Source organism: Dendropsophus ebraccatus, chromosome 5 (genome assembly GCF_027789765.1).
Source record: "Dendropsophus ebraccatus isolate aDenEbr1 chromosome 5, aDenEbr1.pat, whole genome shotgun sequence".
NCBI lineage: Eukaryota > Metazoa > Chordata > Amphibia > Anura > Hylidae > Dendropsophus > Dendropsophus ebraccatus.
This window is the reverse complement of record NC_091458.1, coordinates 80,865,795-80,883,505: the sequence shown is the minus strand read 5'-3', so window position 1 is coordinate 80,883,505 and position 17,711 is coordinate 80,865,795. Positions and strand designations below refer to the sequence as shown.

General features: G+C 40.6%; 1 protein-coding gene across 4 annotated transcripts in view; it reads left to right on the top strand.

Moving 5' to 3' along the window:
* KLF12 (KLF transcription factor 12) overlaps positions 1-17,711 on the top strand; it is a 213,265-nt gene that overhangs the window by 57,399 nt on the left and 138,155 nt on the right. Inside the window, exon 2 of one of the 4 annotated variants that reach the window (XM_069970616.1) lies at positions 6,607-6,647. The exons of the other annotated variants lie outside the window; for them this stretch is intronic. Within the exon in view, the coding sequence (XP_069826717.1) occupies positions 6,607-6,647 (41 nt within the window). The remainder of the gene's footprint in view (positions 1-6,606; positions 6,648-17,711) is intronic. 4 annotated transcript variants of the gene reach the window in all.

The window sequence follows — 17,711 nt, the reverse complement described above, 5'->3', positions numbered from 1 at the left end:
ATATCCTAAGAATGGGCATTTAAAAAACTTGGGAGAACCCTCCAGCAGGGTATAATGTAACACAATGTATGAACATTGACATATAGGACGTGTTATACTAGAACATGGTTTGTGACGCACTGGATTTACAGTACTTCATCATGAGTTACTAGTGCATGTAATGGCAGCATGTGCTATGCAAATTATTAGCATCATGTATTGGGGTGGACTGCTTTCTTTTGTCACGTGTCTCTATCTGAATAACCTTAGGCATAATTATCAATTATTTCCAGACATATTATTTTATAATAATCTATGTGAGGTACATCTTCCTGACTGTATAATTGTTGAGAACACATAGGGTGATTTATTAAGTAGAACAACAAAATAGCAAAGTATTGCACAAGCAGCATTCTGCGCAAAAATGTAGCTTTTTCATCACCAAAGCTCCACTTTTTTTAAGAAAGTGGAAGTCCTTTTCCCCTGAGTTCTGACGACGTCACGATTTATGGGAAAATGCTCGATCCAGCTTATGGACAGCCTGCTCAGCCAATCAGTGACTGGAGCGTCATCCACAGTCACTGACTGGCTATGCGGGCTGCCAATCAGCCTGGTCGTGATGTTGGCAGCAGAAGAGATCTTGGAGCTCTGCGGGGTCCCGAGGCCAGTCCCGTCACTCGCTGCGGACACGGGGAGAGGTAAGTTCATACTTGTTATCAAATTCTCCCCTGCCCCTGCTGGCTGCCGGATTTTCAAAATGGGCGGACTTCTCGGCCTAATGTATTTACTATAATATACACCACAAATATGTGAACATTGTAGCCAAAGTCTTTGTTAGCTCATGGCAGGTGTAGATTTCAATCTGTGGCACTGTATCACCTGTGTCTGCATCTTTGTTAAAAATAATATGTAGTAACTTACTCCAGAGAACTCCAGAATTTGTACTAGTTTCAGCGAGTTTTCGCCCCATTTACTCCTGACGGAAAACGGTGTAGTGCCTTCTTTTTTAATGTAGTATTGTCAGCACAGCTCCTCACTCCATCCCAAGAGACATAATCTTCTGCTGTTTTAGGAGGCTTGGCTAGCTCTTGTATCTCAGCTCTAGCCCAACTTTCTGGGTGATGTCATGACCTCTGCCCGACCCCTCCAGCCTACATCACTATCCCCTTGGCATATGCACATATTCATATATATCTTTATCTGTGTTTTTACAGTATGTTACCTTGTGCTGAGTAATGCCACAGGCAAGAGTGGGCACAGAGTGATACATCAGTTTTTTTTCCAGCTGTGTTAAGAGACGGGCTGCTGTGTAGTGTAATACTCTGTAGCATTTTTGAGTGGGGAAGTGGCAAGATTACTGTGGGAGGGGAGTCAGCAAGGTAGGAGGGTTGTGACGGAGAGCTGAGGGAAAGCACCACCACCAATGTTGGAATACCATTTTGAATATTAACAGTAGATTAAACTGTTTAAAATGACAGCTGTCAAATGGCAAAAAAATGACATTGTGGTAATATAGCCTTAGGGCCCTATTCCACTGGACGATTATCGTTCAGATTATCGTTAAATCATTCGAATCTAAACGATAATCGTTTGGTTGAAATGCAGTTAACGATTAACGACCGAACGAGAAATCGTTGATCGCTTTATAAGACCTGGACCTATTTTTATCGTTGCTCTTTTGCAAATTGTTCCCATTGAGTAAGACGACGTTCGGCCGTTTGCAGTAGATACGAATGCAATAGCGAAGAAATAGCAAAGTAAAAACTATCGCAAATACGATCATAAGTAACGATTATCATTCCATGGAAATGAGTGAACGTTTTCAGGTCTTTCTCAATAGCAGTCGTTTGAGATCGTTAATAGTTAACGATTATGCGAACAATAATCGTCCAGTGGAATAGGGTCCTTAGACAGGCTGCATTAGTCTTATGGCCTAGAAGTGATCTGGAGCAGATGGTGATGTATGGCACAGGCTACAGGATGAGATCAGCTAGGAGGCATGCCAGCCTGCAGCAGTCCAGGAGCTTAGGAGCGCAGTGTAAAATGTTTGGAACATGAACTGCAGCTACCAGAACCAAAAAGGTACAGGACTGGAATCATAGAGGAGAGAGTAGACATTTGACTATAAGGTAAAAAAAAAAAAAAACGATTTTCTCTCTACAAGTGTGAATATCCCAGTAGTCATGACGGTCTACCTGTGATGTGAAATGTGTGTGGAGCAATTCTGAAAGTGGTTAATAAGTCCCACAAGATCCCAGTTACCAAGTTTTTAAATGAAATCATCTTCCTCCCTGATATTCCCACCGCACATTTAATCTAACTTCTGTCTCCAGTAAATATGCTTTGTGCTGAAATTGGCTTCACTTTCAGTGATATGGTGCATTTGTTTGTCTGGTGTGCAGAGAAATTTGATTAACTTTTCTGATGTATTGTGTACAGTATAAGGCTGGGTTCACACTACGTATATTTCAGTCAGTATTGTGGTCCTCATATTGCAACCAAAACCAGGAGTGGATTGAAAACACAGAAAGGCTCTGTTCACACAATGTTGAAATTGAGTGGATGGCCGCCATTTAATGGCAAATATTTGTTGTTATTTTAAAACAACGGCTGTTATATTGAAATAATGGCAGTTATTTACTGTTATATGGCGGACATCCACTCAATTTCAACATTGTGTGGACAGAGCCTTTCTGTGTTTTTAATCCACTCCTGGTTTTGGTTGCAATATGAGGACCACAATACTGACTGAAATATACGTAGTGTGAACCCAGCCTATGTAATTGTCTACAAAAAGGTAGTCTGAGCATGTATGAATGCCAGTGCCTCTCACCTACTGCAGACCTTTTTCTACAGGGAAATATAAGCAGCAGTTTTACGCAATGTTTGGGGATCAGTACATAAAAAAATCTAAAAAGTGACATTTTCTGATGCCACATTGTGAGTGGTGTTTTTGGTACCTCGCCAATAACAAGGGACACACCTTGTTGATGACTGTGGTATAGGTTTAAAATAATGTGAGGTCAGAGCTGATGTTATTTTTCAAAACCTTCTATTTAAAAAAGTAGCAAATCACTACTGACTGCTCGACACACCCCGAAGCCCCGTTTAGTTTCCCGACACATTCATATGTGACAGAAAAAGTGCTGCTTCATGAATATGCTATTCAGATCTACCCCACATTTTATTATTGTATTAAAAGGGGTTGTCCATGATTGGAATAATAAATTGGCCTACATCCCTTACTAGGTGTCTAGTATTGCAGATAAATTGAATGAAGCTGAACTGCAATACCAGACACATCACATCTAAAGATGAGCACAACTTGACTGTGCTGGAGTCCGATTATTCAACATTTGAATACCAGTGGCTGAAGAAGTTGGATGTAGCCCTAGGGAGTCCGGCAAAACATGGATACAGCCTGTGGCATGCTTGAGTTGAGGTCATCTCTAATCCTATCCTCAGACACCATGCTTGTTCTGACAAAAAAAAGCAGGAATTGATTTTTTCTTTAGTTTTGGGCAATCCCTTCAGGACCAGACAACTGGCATAAATACATCCGATAAATGTACCCAATTGTATATTTTCTTCCTGACAACTCAGCCAAACCATAAAAAGGTAAAGCAGTCTTCTCATCTTTGAGTTATATTTGGCACTCTATTTTAGTAAGTTTTAGTAAGTTTTTTTTGGTAAATATTTCTTTATGAAATTTTGTGGTAGAATAAAAGATTATGCCATCTCTCTTGCAACCTGTAGGACCATTCCACTCTAAGGTCTACCATACTCTCTAGAGCAGTACTTCTCAAACTTTTTCTATTGGAGCCTCACCACACTGACCAAAAGGGTGCCTGGGCCTCACTATCTATGGTGAAAGTCCAGCTTTCACCCATCTCCCAAGCTCTATATTCTAATAAAGCAAGTACAAAATAAATTAATACTGTTGCTAAAATGGAGATTTTTGCAAACAGCAAAAGAACTGTGCAGATCATAGTTACTTTTGTGAAAACTGGCTCCCCAGCTGGGCCTCACCAACAACTAGGGGGCGCCTCACTGGTGAGGCCCGCGTCACAGTTTGAGAAGCACTGCTCTAGAGTATCTGTGTATCTGCTTGAGGTTAGTTTAGGGTAGTGCTCTGGGAGTGCTGTATTAATGCTATTTATGGATAGATTTTTTAAAATATTACTAAGGCTGGGTTCACACTACGTATATTTCAGTCAGTATTGTGGTCCTCATATTGCAACCAAAACCAGGAGTGGATTAAAAACACAGAAAGGATCTTTTCACACAATGTTGAAATTAAAACAATGGCTGTTATATTGAAATAATGGCAGTTATTTACTGTTATATGGCGGCCATCCACTCAATTTCAACATTGTGTGAACAGATCCTTTCTGTGTTTTTAATCCACTCCTGGTTTTGGTTGCCATATGAGGACCATAATACTAACTGAAATATACGTAGTGTAAACCCAGCCTTAAAGTGTACCTGTCTAAATCTAAATCAACAGTAGATGTGATACAGTGTAAAGCAAATTTGGAATTTACGTTAATTATTTTTTTGTTGTTGTTATCATGGAGAACACGGCTTTTTCTGTTTTCAGACTCTTTTTTTCTCAAAGTGTCAGAAAACAGGAAGTCCTGTGTCTCCCAGGCCATCTGAGTGTTCATAGAGAAGGCAGTCATGTGATTGATGGACACATTGAGCACCAGCACAAGTACAAAAATCTGCTGTCAGGAGACTGGGCCTGGATTTCTGGATTTCAGCTTTGTTTTACAGCATGATAACAACAAAAAAATTGAAAGTATACGGCAAACTTGCTTTATTTTACATCTACTGTTGATTTAGATTTTGAAAGTTATAACGTCAGTGATACTTTAAAGTCCTATAACTAAATGTGATGAACTTTAGAAAACTTGCCTATTTTTGCGCAAATAAGCTGTGCAGAAAAGGTTGAAACTTTTGTAAGCAGAAAGAAAGTGTAGAAAGGACGATAAATTCCCCCACATTGTGTATATACTACAATATCCCCACATGCACCTTATCACAGTTTAGCATGTTGGATTTCTATCTTTTGACATAGATTCATCATCAGACCAATAAAACCACTCAGCACCAACATTTTGGGCAAAGTCAGCTCATCTGTCATTTTGATTAGTGGTGGGTTAAATCTTGAGATGAACAATGCATGTGGGTATTATTACTGCTGGATATTTTTTCATGCACTATACAGTATGTGATGGTTTATGATTACTCATTTCTTAATAATTAACTAGTGAAATATAACTGAAGGATGACGCAATAAAACAGTTGGTTCTGCAACCACTGAGTTCCCAGCCTGTTCTCATTACTTGGCATACCAGCTGGGCCTGTCCATTTTTGTAAATTTGTCTGTAGCAGCTATTTAATTAAAGATTGTCAGCTTATTTCCATTCTGTAATAGAACTGTGGCAATTTTCCAGTTTTATTAGATATGTAACCTTAAAGGGGTAGTGCGGCACTAAGAAATTATTCACAGAATAACACACATTACAAAGTTATACAACTTTGTAATGCATGTTATGTCTGTGAATCGCCCCCTTCCCTGTGTCCCCCCACCCCCGCACGTGTACCCGGAAGTGTGGTGCATTATACATTACCTGATCCGTGTCGCGCCCGTCCGCCATCTTGTGCCACAACGCCATTTTCGGCCAGCTGGCCGAAGCTCTCCGATCGTCCCGAGTGCCGGCCGCCCTCTGCCGCGTCATCAGATGCTCAGCTGCAATTGGGCCACGGAAAGCTTCGGCCGTCCGTCCGAAGATGACGTCGTGGCACAGGAGATCGGGGACGGGGGTCGGAACGTGACAGGTATGTATAATGCACCACACTTCCGGATACACGTGCGGGGGTGGGGGGACACAGTGAAGGGGGCTATTCACAAACATAACATACATTACAAAGTTGTATAACTTTGTAATGTGTGTTATTCTGTGAATAATTTCTTAGCGCCGCACTACCCCTTTAAAGTATCACTGTCGTTAATTTTTTTTTTTGCAGAAATCAAAGTACAGGCGATTTTAAGAAACTCCTCCCCCCTCCCCTCTCCATAGCTCAGACAGGATCCGACTGATAAAAAAACAGTTGAGATTTCCTGATTCAGTGGATGACAGAAAGGAGAGGACGGGGGACCTGGGAAAAGTCTTTTTAAATGCAGATAATGGCATATTTGCCTGATAAACCCAATTACAAAGTTTCTTAAAATCGCCTGTACTATTGATTCAGCATGTCATTGGACACTTTCTATGAATCTGTATACAAAAGAGATGAGCAGAAACAAACGGGCACAGCTGACACATCACAACTAGGCTGATGGATTGGCGGCTCAGCCTTGACGTCATCGCAACTAGAAGGAAAATGTCCTGGGGGGGGGGCCCTGAGGCCGATCCTGCCGCTCATCCTGGGCTCAGAGAGAGAGATAAGTTCATACTCCTGATCAAATTCCCCCCTGCAATATTTTAAAAACAGACAGATGTCTCCTTTAACTTTAACTTGTAGTGCTTGAAAAAATATTATGTTGTTATCCTTTTTCTGTCTTCTTCTTCGCCTGATTTTTTTCTGCAATTAATACAGCCCTAATCACTTTTCACACAGGGTGCGCTCAAACTGAACTACATAGCCCTCATCGGTGACAGGTGTGTTATGTATTTTTTAATTTGATCAGATTTGTCTTTTTTTTAAATTACGTTTAAAGACCAAAAATTCCTCCATAGAAATGAATGGTGAAATGTTCAGGAGTTCAAATATCACACAGCACAGCACTAACCAGCCAGTCGCAGCACACATGCAAATAGCTGAAATGTAGCACCCAATAGAAACTTGCAGGTCCTTCACTCAAAGCCTGACAACATCCACACAGTTACATGTTCGTTATTGGACAATAGAAGATGGCAGGTCCTTATGATTTTGCCTCACTGACATAAATACAAATTTCCACAAGACTGTCATGGTAACCAAGTCACTTTCTTTACCATTATAAAGCCACTCTGGAGGTCACTGTTAAAGGGTCACTCTTTTCAAGCACTATGTATTTTCTCCTGGAAATGCACATCTAGTTGTGATTGGACTACAGTCAGCAGGTGCAGATTTTTTATTTATTATTTTTTTTTAAGAGGCCATTCAAAGAAACACTTCTAGAGCAGCTTCTATGGAGCATGAAATCCGCCGTGATACGGTACGTGTGAAGGTACCCATAGTGTACATAAGATGACTGTAATGATACTCTTTGTAGATAAATCTTTCGTCAGTATTGGCTGTTATAAAGCTGTCCCTTCCCTTTCACTCAGTATTCTTTTGTACAGCCCAGCATATAATGTTCTGTGAACTTTACTGTAAATGACCAGTTTCCCAAACATTTAAAATTAGGCCACTTATAGCAGTGACAAGTAGACAATACGAGTGCACATTAAAGTGAGAGTAGGAGTATGCTAATTCCTTAATTATGTTTTATCTAGGATCATGTCTTACTTAATTAGTTTAAAATGGCATTTTATTGACTCTAATGGATTGCTACACACTAATGTTTTAGAAAAGGCAAAGAGGAAGGAACCCAGGGGGCTCTGTCATATGACCCTTTAAGACGTATGTGCCAAATTATTCCATTTTGGTTTTAGTCTGCAGTCACTTTAATTTTTTTTTAAGGTGGATTTTTTAAAATAGTTTTTGTCTAATTGAATAACCTTTAGATGTTTAAGGATTTTCTAGGGAAATAAATGTATCTGACTTTGTCTGCACATTTAATGAAAAATCATGCATACTTACCTCCCATTTTCTCCTGCCACTGCAGTTGTCAAGTCTTCCAGTTCTCACTGTGGTCCTCATTTTCCTGTTTCCAGTAATGGTTTGTGCCTGCTCACTGCCAATCACTAGGCTGAGCTTACAGTTCCTGTCAGCATGAAACCTCATCAGAAGGAGAGAAAAGAGAACCACAGCAATGACTAAAAGACTTGACACATGTGGTAGGCTAAGCATGCAGTCTTTTCTGTTTCCCCCCCCCCCTTAAATTCCATTTAATCTGAGATTTTTTAAAAAATTTACACCTTGTACATCTTGTTATGTTTAAAAGGTTGTTTTTAATAGGGTTATCCAGACATTTAAAATGGATGCCCTATCCTCAGGGTTGGCAATCAACATAAGATCAGTATGTGAGGAAACCGGATACTGAAAAATAATGTTTTTATATTCTTAATATGGATTTCTTCTTGTACATTATTATATATACTGATATGCTGTTAAAAGCATTTATAGATATGTCGCACAGCAGCCACATGGGTCATATGCGCCTATAGTCAGGAGACGACTCTTGACTTCTGTGGCAGAGTTTTATAGGCATGCTGTGTGACCTCTACAGAACTTGAATTTATTAGGTTTAGTGGCCAGAATGAAAACTACAGTGTTTGAGGACTTTCAATAGCTAGCAAATTACTAAAGATTAAAAAAAAAAATAATAATATATATATATATATATATATATATATATATATATATATATATGGGTCATTGAGGGAGATTTATCAAGCATTATTACAGTGAGAATGTTCTTTGTTGCCTATACCAACAAATCGTTTTTGAGAAGACTGTGGCTGACCATGCAAAGCCATGGCTCACAGTAAGGGCATTGTGGCTACCTAAGTGACTGGCCTTGTTATGAGGGCACTGTGATTGCATGCTATAGCACACTATGCACATTAGGGGCATTGTTACTACTACTATGTGTACATTCTGGTTTATTTGTCAACAATAATCCAAATTCAGAGTGGTCAGGTGTAATTTTATAGGCTGATGCTTGGGATTTTGTTATAGTGCTCCACACCTGTTGCTGTTTAGATTATGTTCTCTGTTAATTTCTGCATGTGTTCATGTATGTAGCATATTGTGAAATTCATGGATGGAAAAAACATGAACTTAAACATAGCACTGTAGGTGCACATACAATAAATGGGTCAGGATCTTTTCCCTCCCCCAAATATACCCCCACCGTATAGCTATGGTTGCCGTAGACTTTGATATAGACTCCAATATAAAAAAAAAAAAAAAAGTATCACCGGGATGTACTTTTTTTTCTTACTGCATCAAGTTTTGTGGAATAGCACAATAGTGCTCACTATTCCACCCAGCAGAAATTCGGAAACCCATATGGAAACCATCTCATGAGCCCAATAATTTTGTCAAATATACGAAAAGCTTTGCTGTATTCATCGGGCGATTTCCAGATGCATATGACAAGTGGACATCTCAAACCTGGTGTGAAAAGGGCCTTATGGTGCGTTTACACAGGAGGATTTATCTGACGGATTTTCGAAGCCAAAGCCAGGAATAGACTATAAACAGAGAATAGGTCATAAAGGAAAGACTGAGATTTCTCCTGTTTTCAAATCCATACCTGGCTTTGGCTCCAAAATCTGTCAGATAAATTTCTCTGTGTAAACACACCATTACTTTGGGCCTATATAACTTTACCAACCCATGTTATTACCTCTTTAATATTTCTGTTCTTCCCATAATTGCTTGAACCCTTTCTCTCTCCAGATTAAAAAGTGATTACTTTACAGATGTGAATATGTAATAGATCCAGACATCTTTTCTACTGTAATGTATTAAGCAATGAGCCATGTCATCCTGTCCTCTAAGCTAATCACTAATCTATAACTGTAGATCTTATACTTGTGCGTGTAATGGGAATTCCATTGTTGCCATTTAGACTAGATAATGCATAGCTGTATAATATTCCATTATTTCCACCTAATATTATTGTTTAGAATTAAAAGAAATCACACAAATAGCATATTCTGTTTATGGGAGACCAGATGATCTATGTAGGCTATGTTCACTTTAGTGTCATGACTTAAAAAGCCTTAACATTGTGTTGGATTTACCTCCCAGCATGCTCGGTGGGATGAGTGACCTGTTACTGCTGCCTCTCCCTGTCAATCATCCCCGCCGAGCACGCTGACAGGCAGAGAGCGGTGACTAAACATGGGCAGGGAGCCACCCAGATGACTACCTCCCCGCCTCTCCCTGCCGTGGGCCAGGGGATTAAAACTTCATAAAAAACATAAAACATTTCTCTGATACAAAGCTGCTGCTGCTGCTTTTTACTGTGCTCCAGGGAACCAAATCAGTCCAATTGGGCTGGTTGGTTTCCTTTTACAATGTAACTTTAATTTCAAACATCTTTGCAGAAATCAATAGTACAAGTGATTACATGAAACTCTGTAATGCGTTTTATTAGACAAAAGTGCTGCCTACTGTACTCACAAGGCTGTTTTTCACCTCCCTCCTCCCCCCAATTCTTATCTGTTCATTATCAAGAAAAATCATCGACTTTACAGAGCACCAAAGTGAAGACAGTTTGCTGTCTCCATTATAATCTATGGAGGAGGGAGGGGGCAGGGACTGAGGGTAATAAACAGAAAGAGGGGAGAACAAGTCCATGCAGTTTGGTGACTGTGGTCACAAAAAACCCTGGATTCACAGGTCATACTGCTCAGAGCTGGTGTGGGAACTTGGCAAGTTAAGATTGCAGGATGTTGTGCTGTGCTGGCTCCTATCCTGCAAAATGCATGGGCTTGTTCTCTCCTCTTCCTGCTCATTCATTCCCCTTGGCTCCTTCCCCCTCCATTGGCCATAATGGACACAGCAAACCCATCATCTCTGCAACAGATAAGAAGTGTGTGTATGTGTGTGTGTGTGGGGGGGGGGGGGTTAGAAGTGGAGGTGGGAAAGCAACTTTGTCAGTACAGAATGAAGCTCTTTTGCCTTATCCATTGATACAATAATGCGGGGTAAGTTCCATGCATGAGACCTATTGGATCAGAATGGGGCTCTTGCATGGAACTGACCCGGCAGGGGTCATATCCATGGATAGCTGAACCTCTGGTGGCAGAATGAACTACACAGCAATTGGGTCAGCACTCATCATGACAGGTACGCTTTATTAAATGAGTGCAATGTAGCACTGTCCCAGAGACATATCTGTCTTTTTTTAATCTGCTCAATTACTTTTAGATCCTTTTAAAGGGAACCTGTCACCCCCCGTGCCGGGGTGACAGGCTCCCGACCCCCCGTTAGAGCCCCCTATACTTACCTAATCCCGCCGGGTCCCGCTTCTGGAGGTGGTCGGGTGATGAAGATCTCAGCCGCTGCAGCCCGGCGTGCGCGCTGAGAGATGAGTCCAACGCTCATAGAGAATAACGGAGCGCTGGACTCTCCGTCATTCTCTATGGGTGTTGGACTCATCTCTCAGCGCGTGCGCCGGGCTGCAGCGGCTGAGATCTTCATCACCCGACCACCTCCAGAAGCGGTACCCGGCGGGATTAGGTGAGTATAGGGGGCTCTAACGGGGGGTCGGGAGCCTGTCAACCCGGCACGGGGGGTGACAGGTTTCTTTTAAGTCTGTTTACAACTTCCAGTTGGTCCAACTAGCTTTGCGTTACGATGCATTTACATTATTTTTGAGATACAGATACGTTGGAATCTTGTCAAAATGGGCCGAATGTATTCAGCTAGTGACTATGTTCTTGTCATTTTCAGAATATGTGAGTCTCTAGGCTCAGTTTACGATACATTTTTATAATTGTTTTTTATTTCACTGTTTCTGTTTCATTATGTTTAGCCTCTTAACCCCTTCATGACCAAGCACATTATTGCACGGATGTCCAGGTCAAATTAATGCAATGTTCCTCCCCGCCTTCTAAGTAGGGATGGTCCGAACAGAGTTCGGTCTGGGTTCGTACGAATCCGAACTCTCGGTAATGATTCCCGCTGTCTGCCCCGTGGAGCGGGCAGATCCAGCGGGAGGACCGGTGTGGAAAACTGGGATACAGCCGTAGCCACAGGCTGTATCCCAGTTTTTCAGGCGGTCCTCCCGCTGTATCCGCCCGCTCCGCAGAGCGGGCAGACAGCGGGAATCTGATACCGAGCGTTCGGGTTCATACGAACCTCGGAGGGTTCCGACCATCCCTACTTCTAAGAGCCATAGCGCTTTTATTTTTCCACCTTTAGGGCTGGTTGGGGTGTCACTTTGCGCCTTTAGATCTTTAGTTTTTAGTAATATCATATTGGTGTAACACAAAAATTTTGATCGCGTTTTATAAATTTTTTTTCTGATTATATAATTTTAAAAAATCAGTAATGCTGATGTTTTTCTATTTTTTTTTTATTTACGCGGTTCACCGTGCAGGAACAATAATGTTAAATTTTAAAAGATTGGATAATTATGCACGCTACAATATATAATATGTTTATTTTTAAAAAAAATATTTTTATTTTTATAATGGGCAAGGGGTATTTTAAACTTTTATGGGGGTATAAGAGTTTTTTTAAATACTTTTAAAAAATTTTTACACTTACTTTACTTACATGTACTGAGCTATGCTATGCCATAGCATAGCATACATCAGTTTTATCAGTGATCTATGCATAGAGCGTGCCTGAGAGCAGACTCTATCCATAGATGGCCGATCCGACAAGACGGAGGTAAGTGGATTACCCCCTTCCTTCAGCACAAGCTATTGGAACCCCCGGAGCATGGCTGCGGGGGTGCCGAACATTCAGTGACAGAAGCTTGTTCTGTCGCTGAGTACCTTAAACGCTGTGATCGCTAGAGATCGCTGTGTTTAAGGGGTTAATTTCATTGTGATTACCTCCGGCCCCGGACACACTGATGTATGCGGGACCACTCTCACTACAGTGGTCTTGCACACATCTACAGCCCCTTCAGTCAGGAACGTACAGTATATATACATTCCTACTGCATGGGGTATGTGCAGTAGGAACGTATACATACGGATTGCTGACAGGAAGGGGTTAAACACCTTACAGTAATACTGACAGGGTATGTTTATTTTATAGTTCACTCTGAAAACAATGATATCCATGTTTACATAACTTTTTTACTTTACTTTTTTAGAAATATTTTTTCTTTTTACCTACTACAGGGCTGTTTTGGGAACTTATTGGTATCATATTGGTGTAGATGAGAATTTTTGATTGCATTTTATTATATGTCACGTTATGACATTGTGAAGTTATGAAATAACCAGTGACCAGTAGCGACTCCTGCCTTGTGGGGGTTCTGATTGGACAGAGAACCTTATCCTGCAGCTATCACAGCATTTAAGGGGTAAATGGCAGGTGGCAGCATGATTGCTGCTGCATGTCATTAACTATGATAGCAGACTGTCCTCACCTGCTTTGAAGCTCAGCTCCTGAGCTTGCTTCATAGTTTAACAGCAGGGAAAAGCTTACATTTATGGCACGATACAAGGAAGCCCATGCCGTAAATGTATGACGTTTGTTGAGAAGGGGTTAATTTTGCTGTAAAGTGTTATATAGTTGTGTACATGTGTTGTATGTAGCAAAAAAAAATCTTGCAATCCATTTTTTTTTTTTTATAGTGTTAGCCAATGGGAAATTGATTCCGATGTATGGCTTAGAACAGCATCTGTTTTTAGCATTTGTATACCTTTTTATCTTTCTCAAGATTATATATTACAGTACACATAAACAAAAACACAATGGGGGAGATTTATCAAACATGGTGTAAAGTAGAATTGTCTTAGTTGCCCCTAGCAACCAATCAGATTCCACTTTTCATTCCTCACAGACTCTTTGAAAAAGTGAAAGGTGGAATCTGATTGGTTGCTAGGGGCAACTGAGCGATTTCTACTTTATACCAGTTTGATAAATCTCCCCCACTGTCTGCCTAGCATAACTGTGACCCTAAAGCACAGTGAACTGCGTCAAAACCACAGAGAAAAAGTATAATGGAAAGAATGGCACCTTTTTGTGTTTTATATTAACATCTGGTTTTGACTAAAAATACTAATCAAAATGAGGACCAACTATTGACAAAAACACTATTTGTGACCCCAACCTTTAAATGGATGTCTAGCTCTTATCAACATTTCCTTTTTTAATCTTCGTAGTAAATGGTTATGCACACTGGGTTGGTAGAAGGACTGGTACAGACCAATCACTGTTTAAAGGTATACCCTGGCCCTGGCACTCCAATGGCAGTCAAAGTATAGGTACATTTTTATTAGTTAAGTTTAATGGTGTGTTCACACATTCACATTTTTATTTGCAATTAGTGAGAACAATGCTAGGAATGGATTTGGGGAAAAAAAAAAAGAAAAGAATTTTCAATCTTTCTTTAATGACCTCCATTTATAGTCTGTTCCTGGCTTTGGTTTCAATAATTGCAATTGAAAACGTGACTATGTGAACAATGAGTAATTGACACAAACAACATTGTGGGTGGGTAATTGAGGTGTTTGATGTTTTTGGACGCAAAATTATATTCTGCTCAGTCACTTCAACTGGTATTCCCTCTGAGACCAACACCAATCATTAGAATAAAGGGGTTAACAGCTCTGAACCAGCACTACCTTTAAGTACAGACCCTTTTTCTCGGGTTTTATGGAGGCCCTAGAAACTAGACCCCTATAATCTTAAATGATGGCAAATTCTAGTAAAGAAGTGAATACCCTTGTAATACTTTTAGTGGTCAGCGCTGACTATGCAAATATTTCCCCCCCCCCAACAAACTGTGGTTTGTCACGGCATGGTGAAAGCTGAATACATATGTATGAGTGGCCTCTGTGGTGTTGTCTTTTGGCATTACCAACAAGCATGTTGCCTTTTAAACTTAGTAAAGAGAGCTTCTGTGTGGCCGCAGTTGAAACAACATATTCTAGTTTCAGAGTAATTTGCTTTACAGCTGGTGCAGCTAAAAACAAGCCAGGAATGCTTAGAAAAACAGTCCCCTCAAGGATATTTTCTCTACAAACACTACAAACGAAGAACTCCTTTAAAATGCCAGCTGCAATTTTAAATGCCCCCTTTTTTTAATAACTTTCTTTTACATTATTCATTTGTATTATTTTATGTGTTTGACTCTACTCATCAGGTAGTTTTGTGCAGGCATGGCTTAAAGAGGTTTTCTCATAACAACCCCCCTTTATGAGGGTGTCTAGATTTTCTAAATGTAACTGAATCCCTTTGGCATGATTGACCCCTGTCTCATGTATTTCTGTATCTATGAATGGCAAAGTGGTGACATGCCTTGATTGAAAAAGAGTAACGACAGCTCATGTTGACCCCTATGAATGTCATTTTTCACTATCTTAAATGATTCAGATTGGACAACCCCTTTATTGTGTTATTCAGGTTTTAAAAGCATTACTATAATTTCATAAAACTTTTTACTAGAGATGAGCGAACTTTTCAAAAGTTTGTTCCAACCGGACTTCCGGATTTTTTTTAAAACGTTCGGTTCGACCGGATTTCGCATTTCTTCGGATTTCATAGTTTAAAGCATCTATATGATACGGGGGTAGTGTATTTGGTTGAATTTAGGGCTCTACATGTCAGTAACATCATTATCTTTTCAATATCTCAAAGTCAATTTTTTTTTAATTGTATAGCAACAACAGACCGCATACCCTTTAAGTATGAGTGTTGGGTGCCAGTGCAGAAGGATTCCTCAATCCTGTAGTATATCTAGACAGAGGCACGGCACTTCCAAGGGTTTTTATGCTTGTGAAAGAATTTTTATTCCAAATGAAAATAAAGTGTCAAACCAGATCAAGATACACAGATATGTAAGAAGGTAATGCTACTGGTGACGTTTAGGTCGTGCTTCCGACCTTCCTCAGGCCAATGTAGCCGTACTGTAGGCTAGATGTGGTATGAGAAGAGATACTGCATAAAAACTGCTTGGAAGTGCCGTGCCTCTGTCTAGATAATTTTTTTTTTAGACTTCAATATTCACCATTACAGGGTCTATGCAGGAAACTCACCATTACAGGGTCTATGCAGGAAAAAGGTCACAAATGCAGTGAAGGAGCAGCAGTAGTCATTGGAGGCCAGTGGAGGTCCAGCAATAGTCATTTGAGGCCAGTACAGGAACAGCAGTGGTCATTGGAGGCCAGTGGAGGTCCAGCAATAGTCATTTGAGGCCAGTACAGGAGCAGCAGTAGTCATTGGAGGCCAGTGGAGGTCCAGCAATAGTCATTTGAGGCAAGTACAGGAGCAGCAGTAGTCATTGGAGGCCAGTGGAGGTCCAGCAATAGTCATTTGAGGCTAGTACAGGAGCAGCAGTAGTCTTTGGAGGCCAGTGGAGGTCCAGCAATAGTCATTTGAGGCCAGTACAGGAGCAGCAGTAGTGAACATGGAGGCTGCTCCTCTTAAAGCTATACAGACGGGACACAGGGGGTGGGCTAGTGCAACATCCCTGCTGATTGGAAGTGTTCCGGGCATCATGGGAAAGTGCTTTTACACTTCCTGCTTTCTAAAATGGCGGCTGCCATTTTAGAAAGCAAGAAAAAAAAAGTTAATTCGGAGCGGACTTCCAAAAATCCGAATCCGACCGGGCTCGGACTTTTGGGAAAATCCGACCCGGATACCATACCGGCTGAACCGGTTCGCTCATCTCTACTTTTTACATGTTGTTGAAAAAGTTTTGCTCCGCCTAGGTCTGGGTGTTTAAATGCTAACTGATCAATAGAATCAGCCAGGAGAAGCACTCTGCTGAGCACTTTACCTTGCTGCTCTCCCTGTCATTCTACAGGAGAGGGTTTCCATAGTGACACTGGCAAAGCAGCCAGTCACAAAGCGAAGGACTCAGCTGCGCTCTTCTCCTAGCTCGTTTTAGAGATCAAAACTTTTTACGTGTTTCTATGACATGACAGTGGTGCATATTATTGGACACTAGACCAGTATAACATAATTGTTCATCACTACAGTAAAAGCACTTTCTCCATTATTGGCCTGGCACTATTCCCTAGCTGAGCAATGACAGTGACCATCACCTGGTAAGAAGTTGGTTGTGTTAAAATTGTGGGAAAAATCTTTAGTTCACATATGATATAATTTTTTTTTCTTAGAACATTCCCAGAATATTCTCAGAATATTGGTTGTCTATCCTGTGTCATTAATATTGCATAGCCAGTTTAAACAATGGTAACTGGTAATGTGGAAAAAGGCTAGGATTAAACAGTGTTTTAGTCAAAATCTGGAACTCATTTCTAACACAACCAGTAGTGGGTCCACTTTTTGGGGTAAAAAGCCTGACCAAAATGAGGGTACTGAACAAAATACCATGTGTGAATCTAACCAACAGGAACCTATACACATGTAATAGATGTCAGACTAACAGGATATATTAGAGCCCTAGTACTCATGAAAACTTGGTCCGACAATCATTTTTGTGTTACGAATATAGAGACAAGGGGTAAACTACGTCCAGGTTCCTCTGGTGGTGGCTTGTCTCTCAGATAAGAAATGGGTCAGGCAGTTGAAATCCAATAATGCCTGAAGCACAACCCCCACCCTCCCAACATTATCTGTTGCAGAAAGTTGGAGGCCCCCATACACATTAGTAGTAAAACCAGCAGGTGTGAGTGACTTCTTTGAAATGTTTACAGTTGTCTTAAAATGTGCATGGCCATGACTGTGAAACAATTCTTCATTTGCTGATCGTTTGTTCAACGGTTGTTGAACCATCAACCTACTTCTATATAATGTGTATGGTCATGTTTACTGTTGTAACACTTGGGTGGGGTTAACAGACATTGCTGACAATTAAAAATTTTTTTTAAAAGCCTTCTAAAGCTTCTACAGCTCTCTTACTTCATCTTGTAAGAAAGCAGAAGTCATGAAACAAGTATTTTGTGTCAAACCAGTGATAATAATAA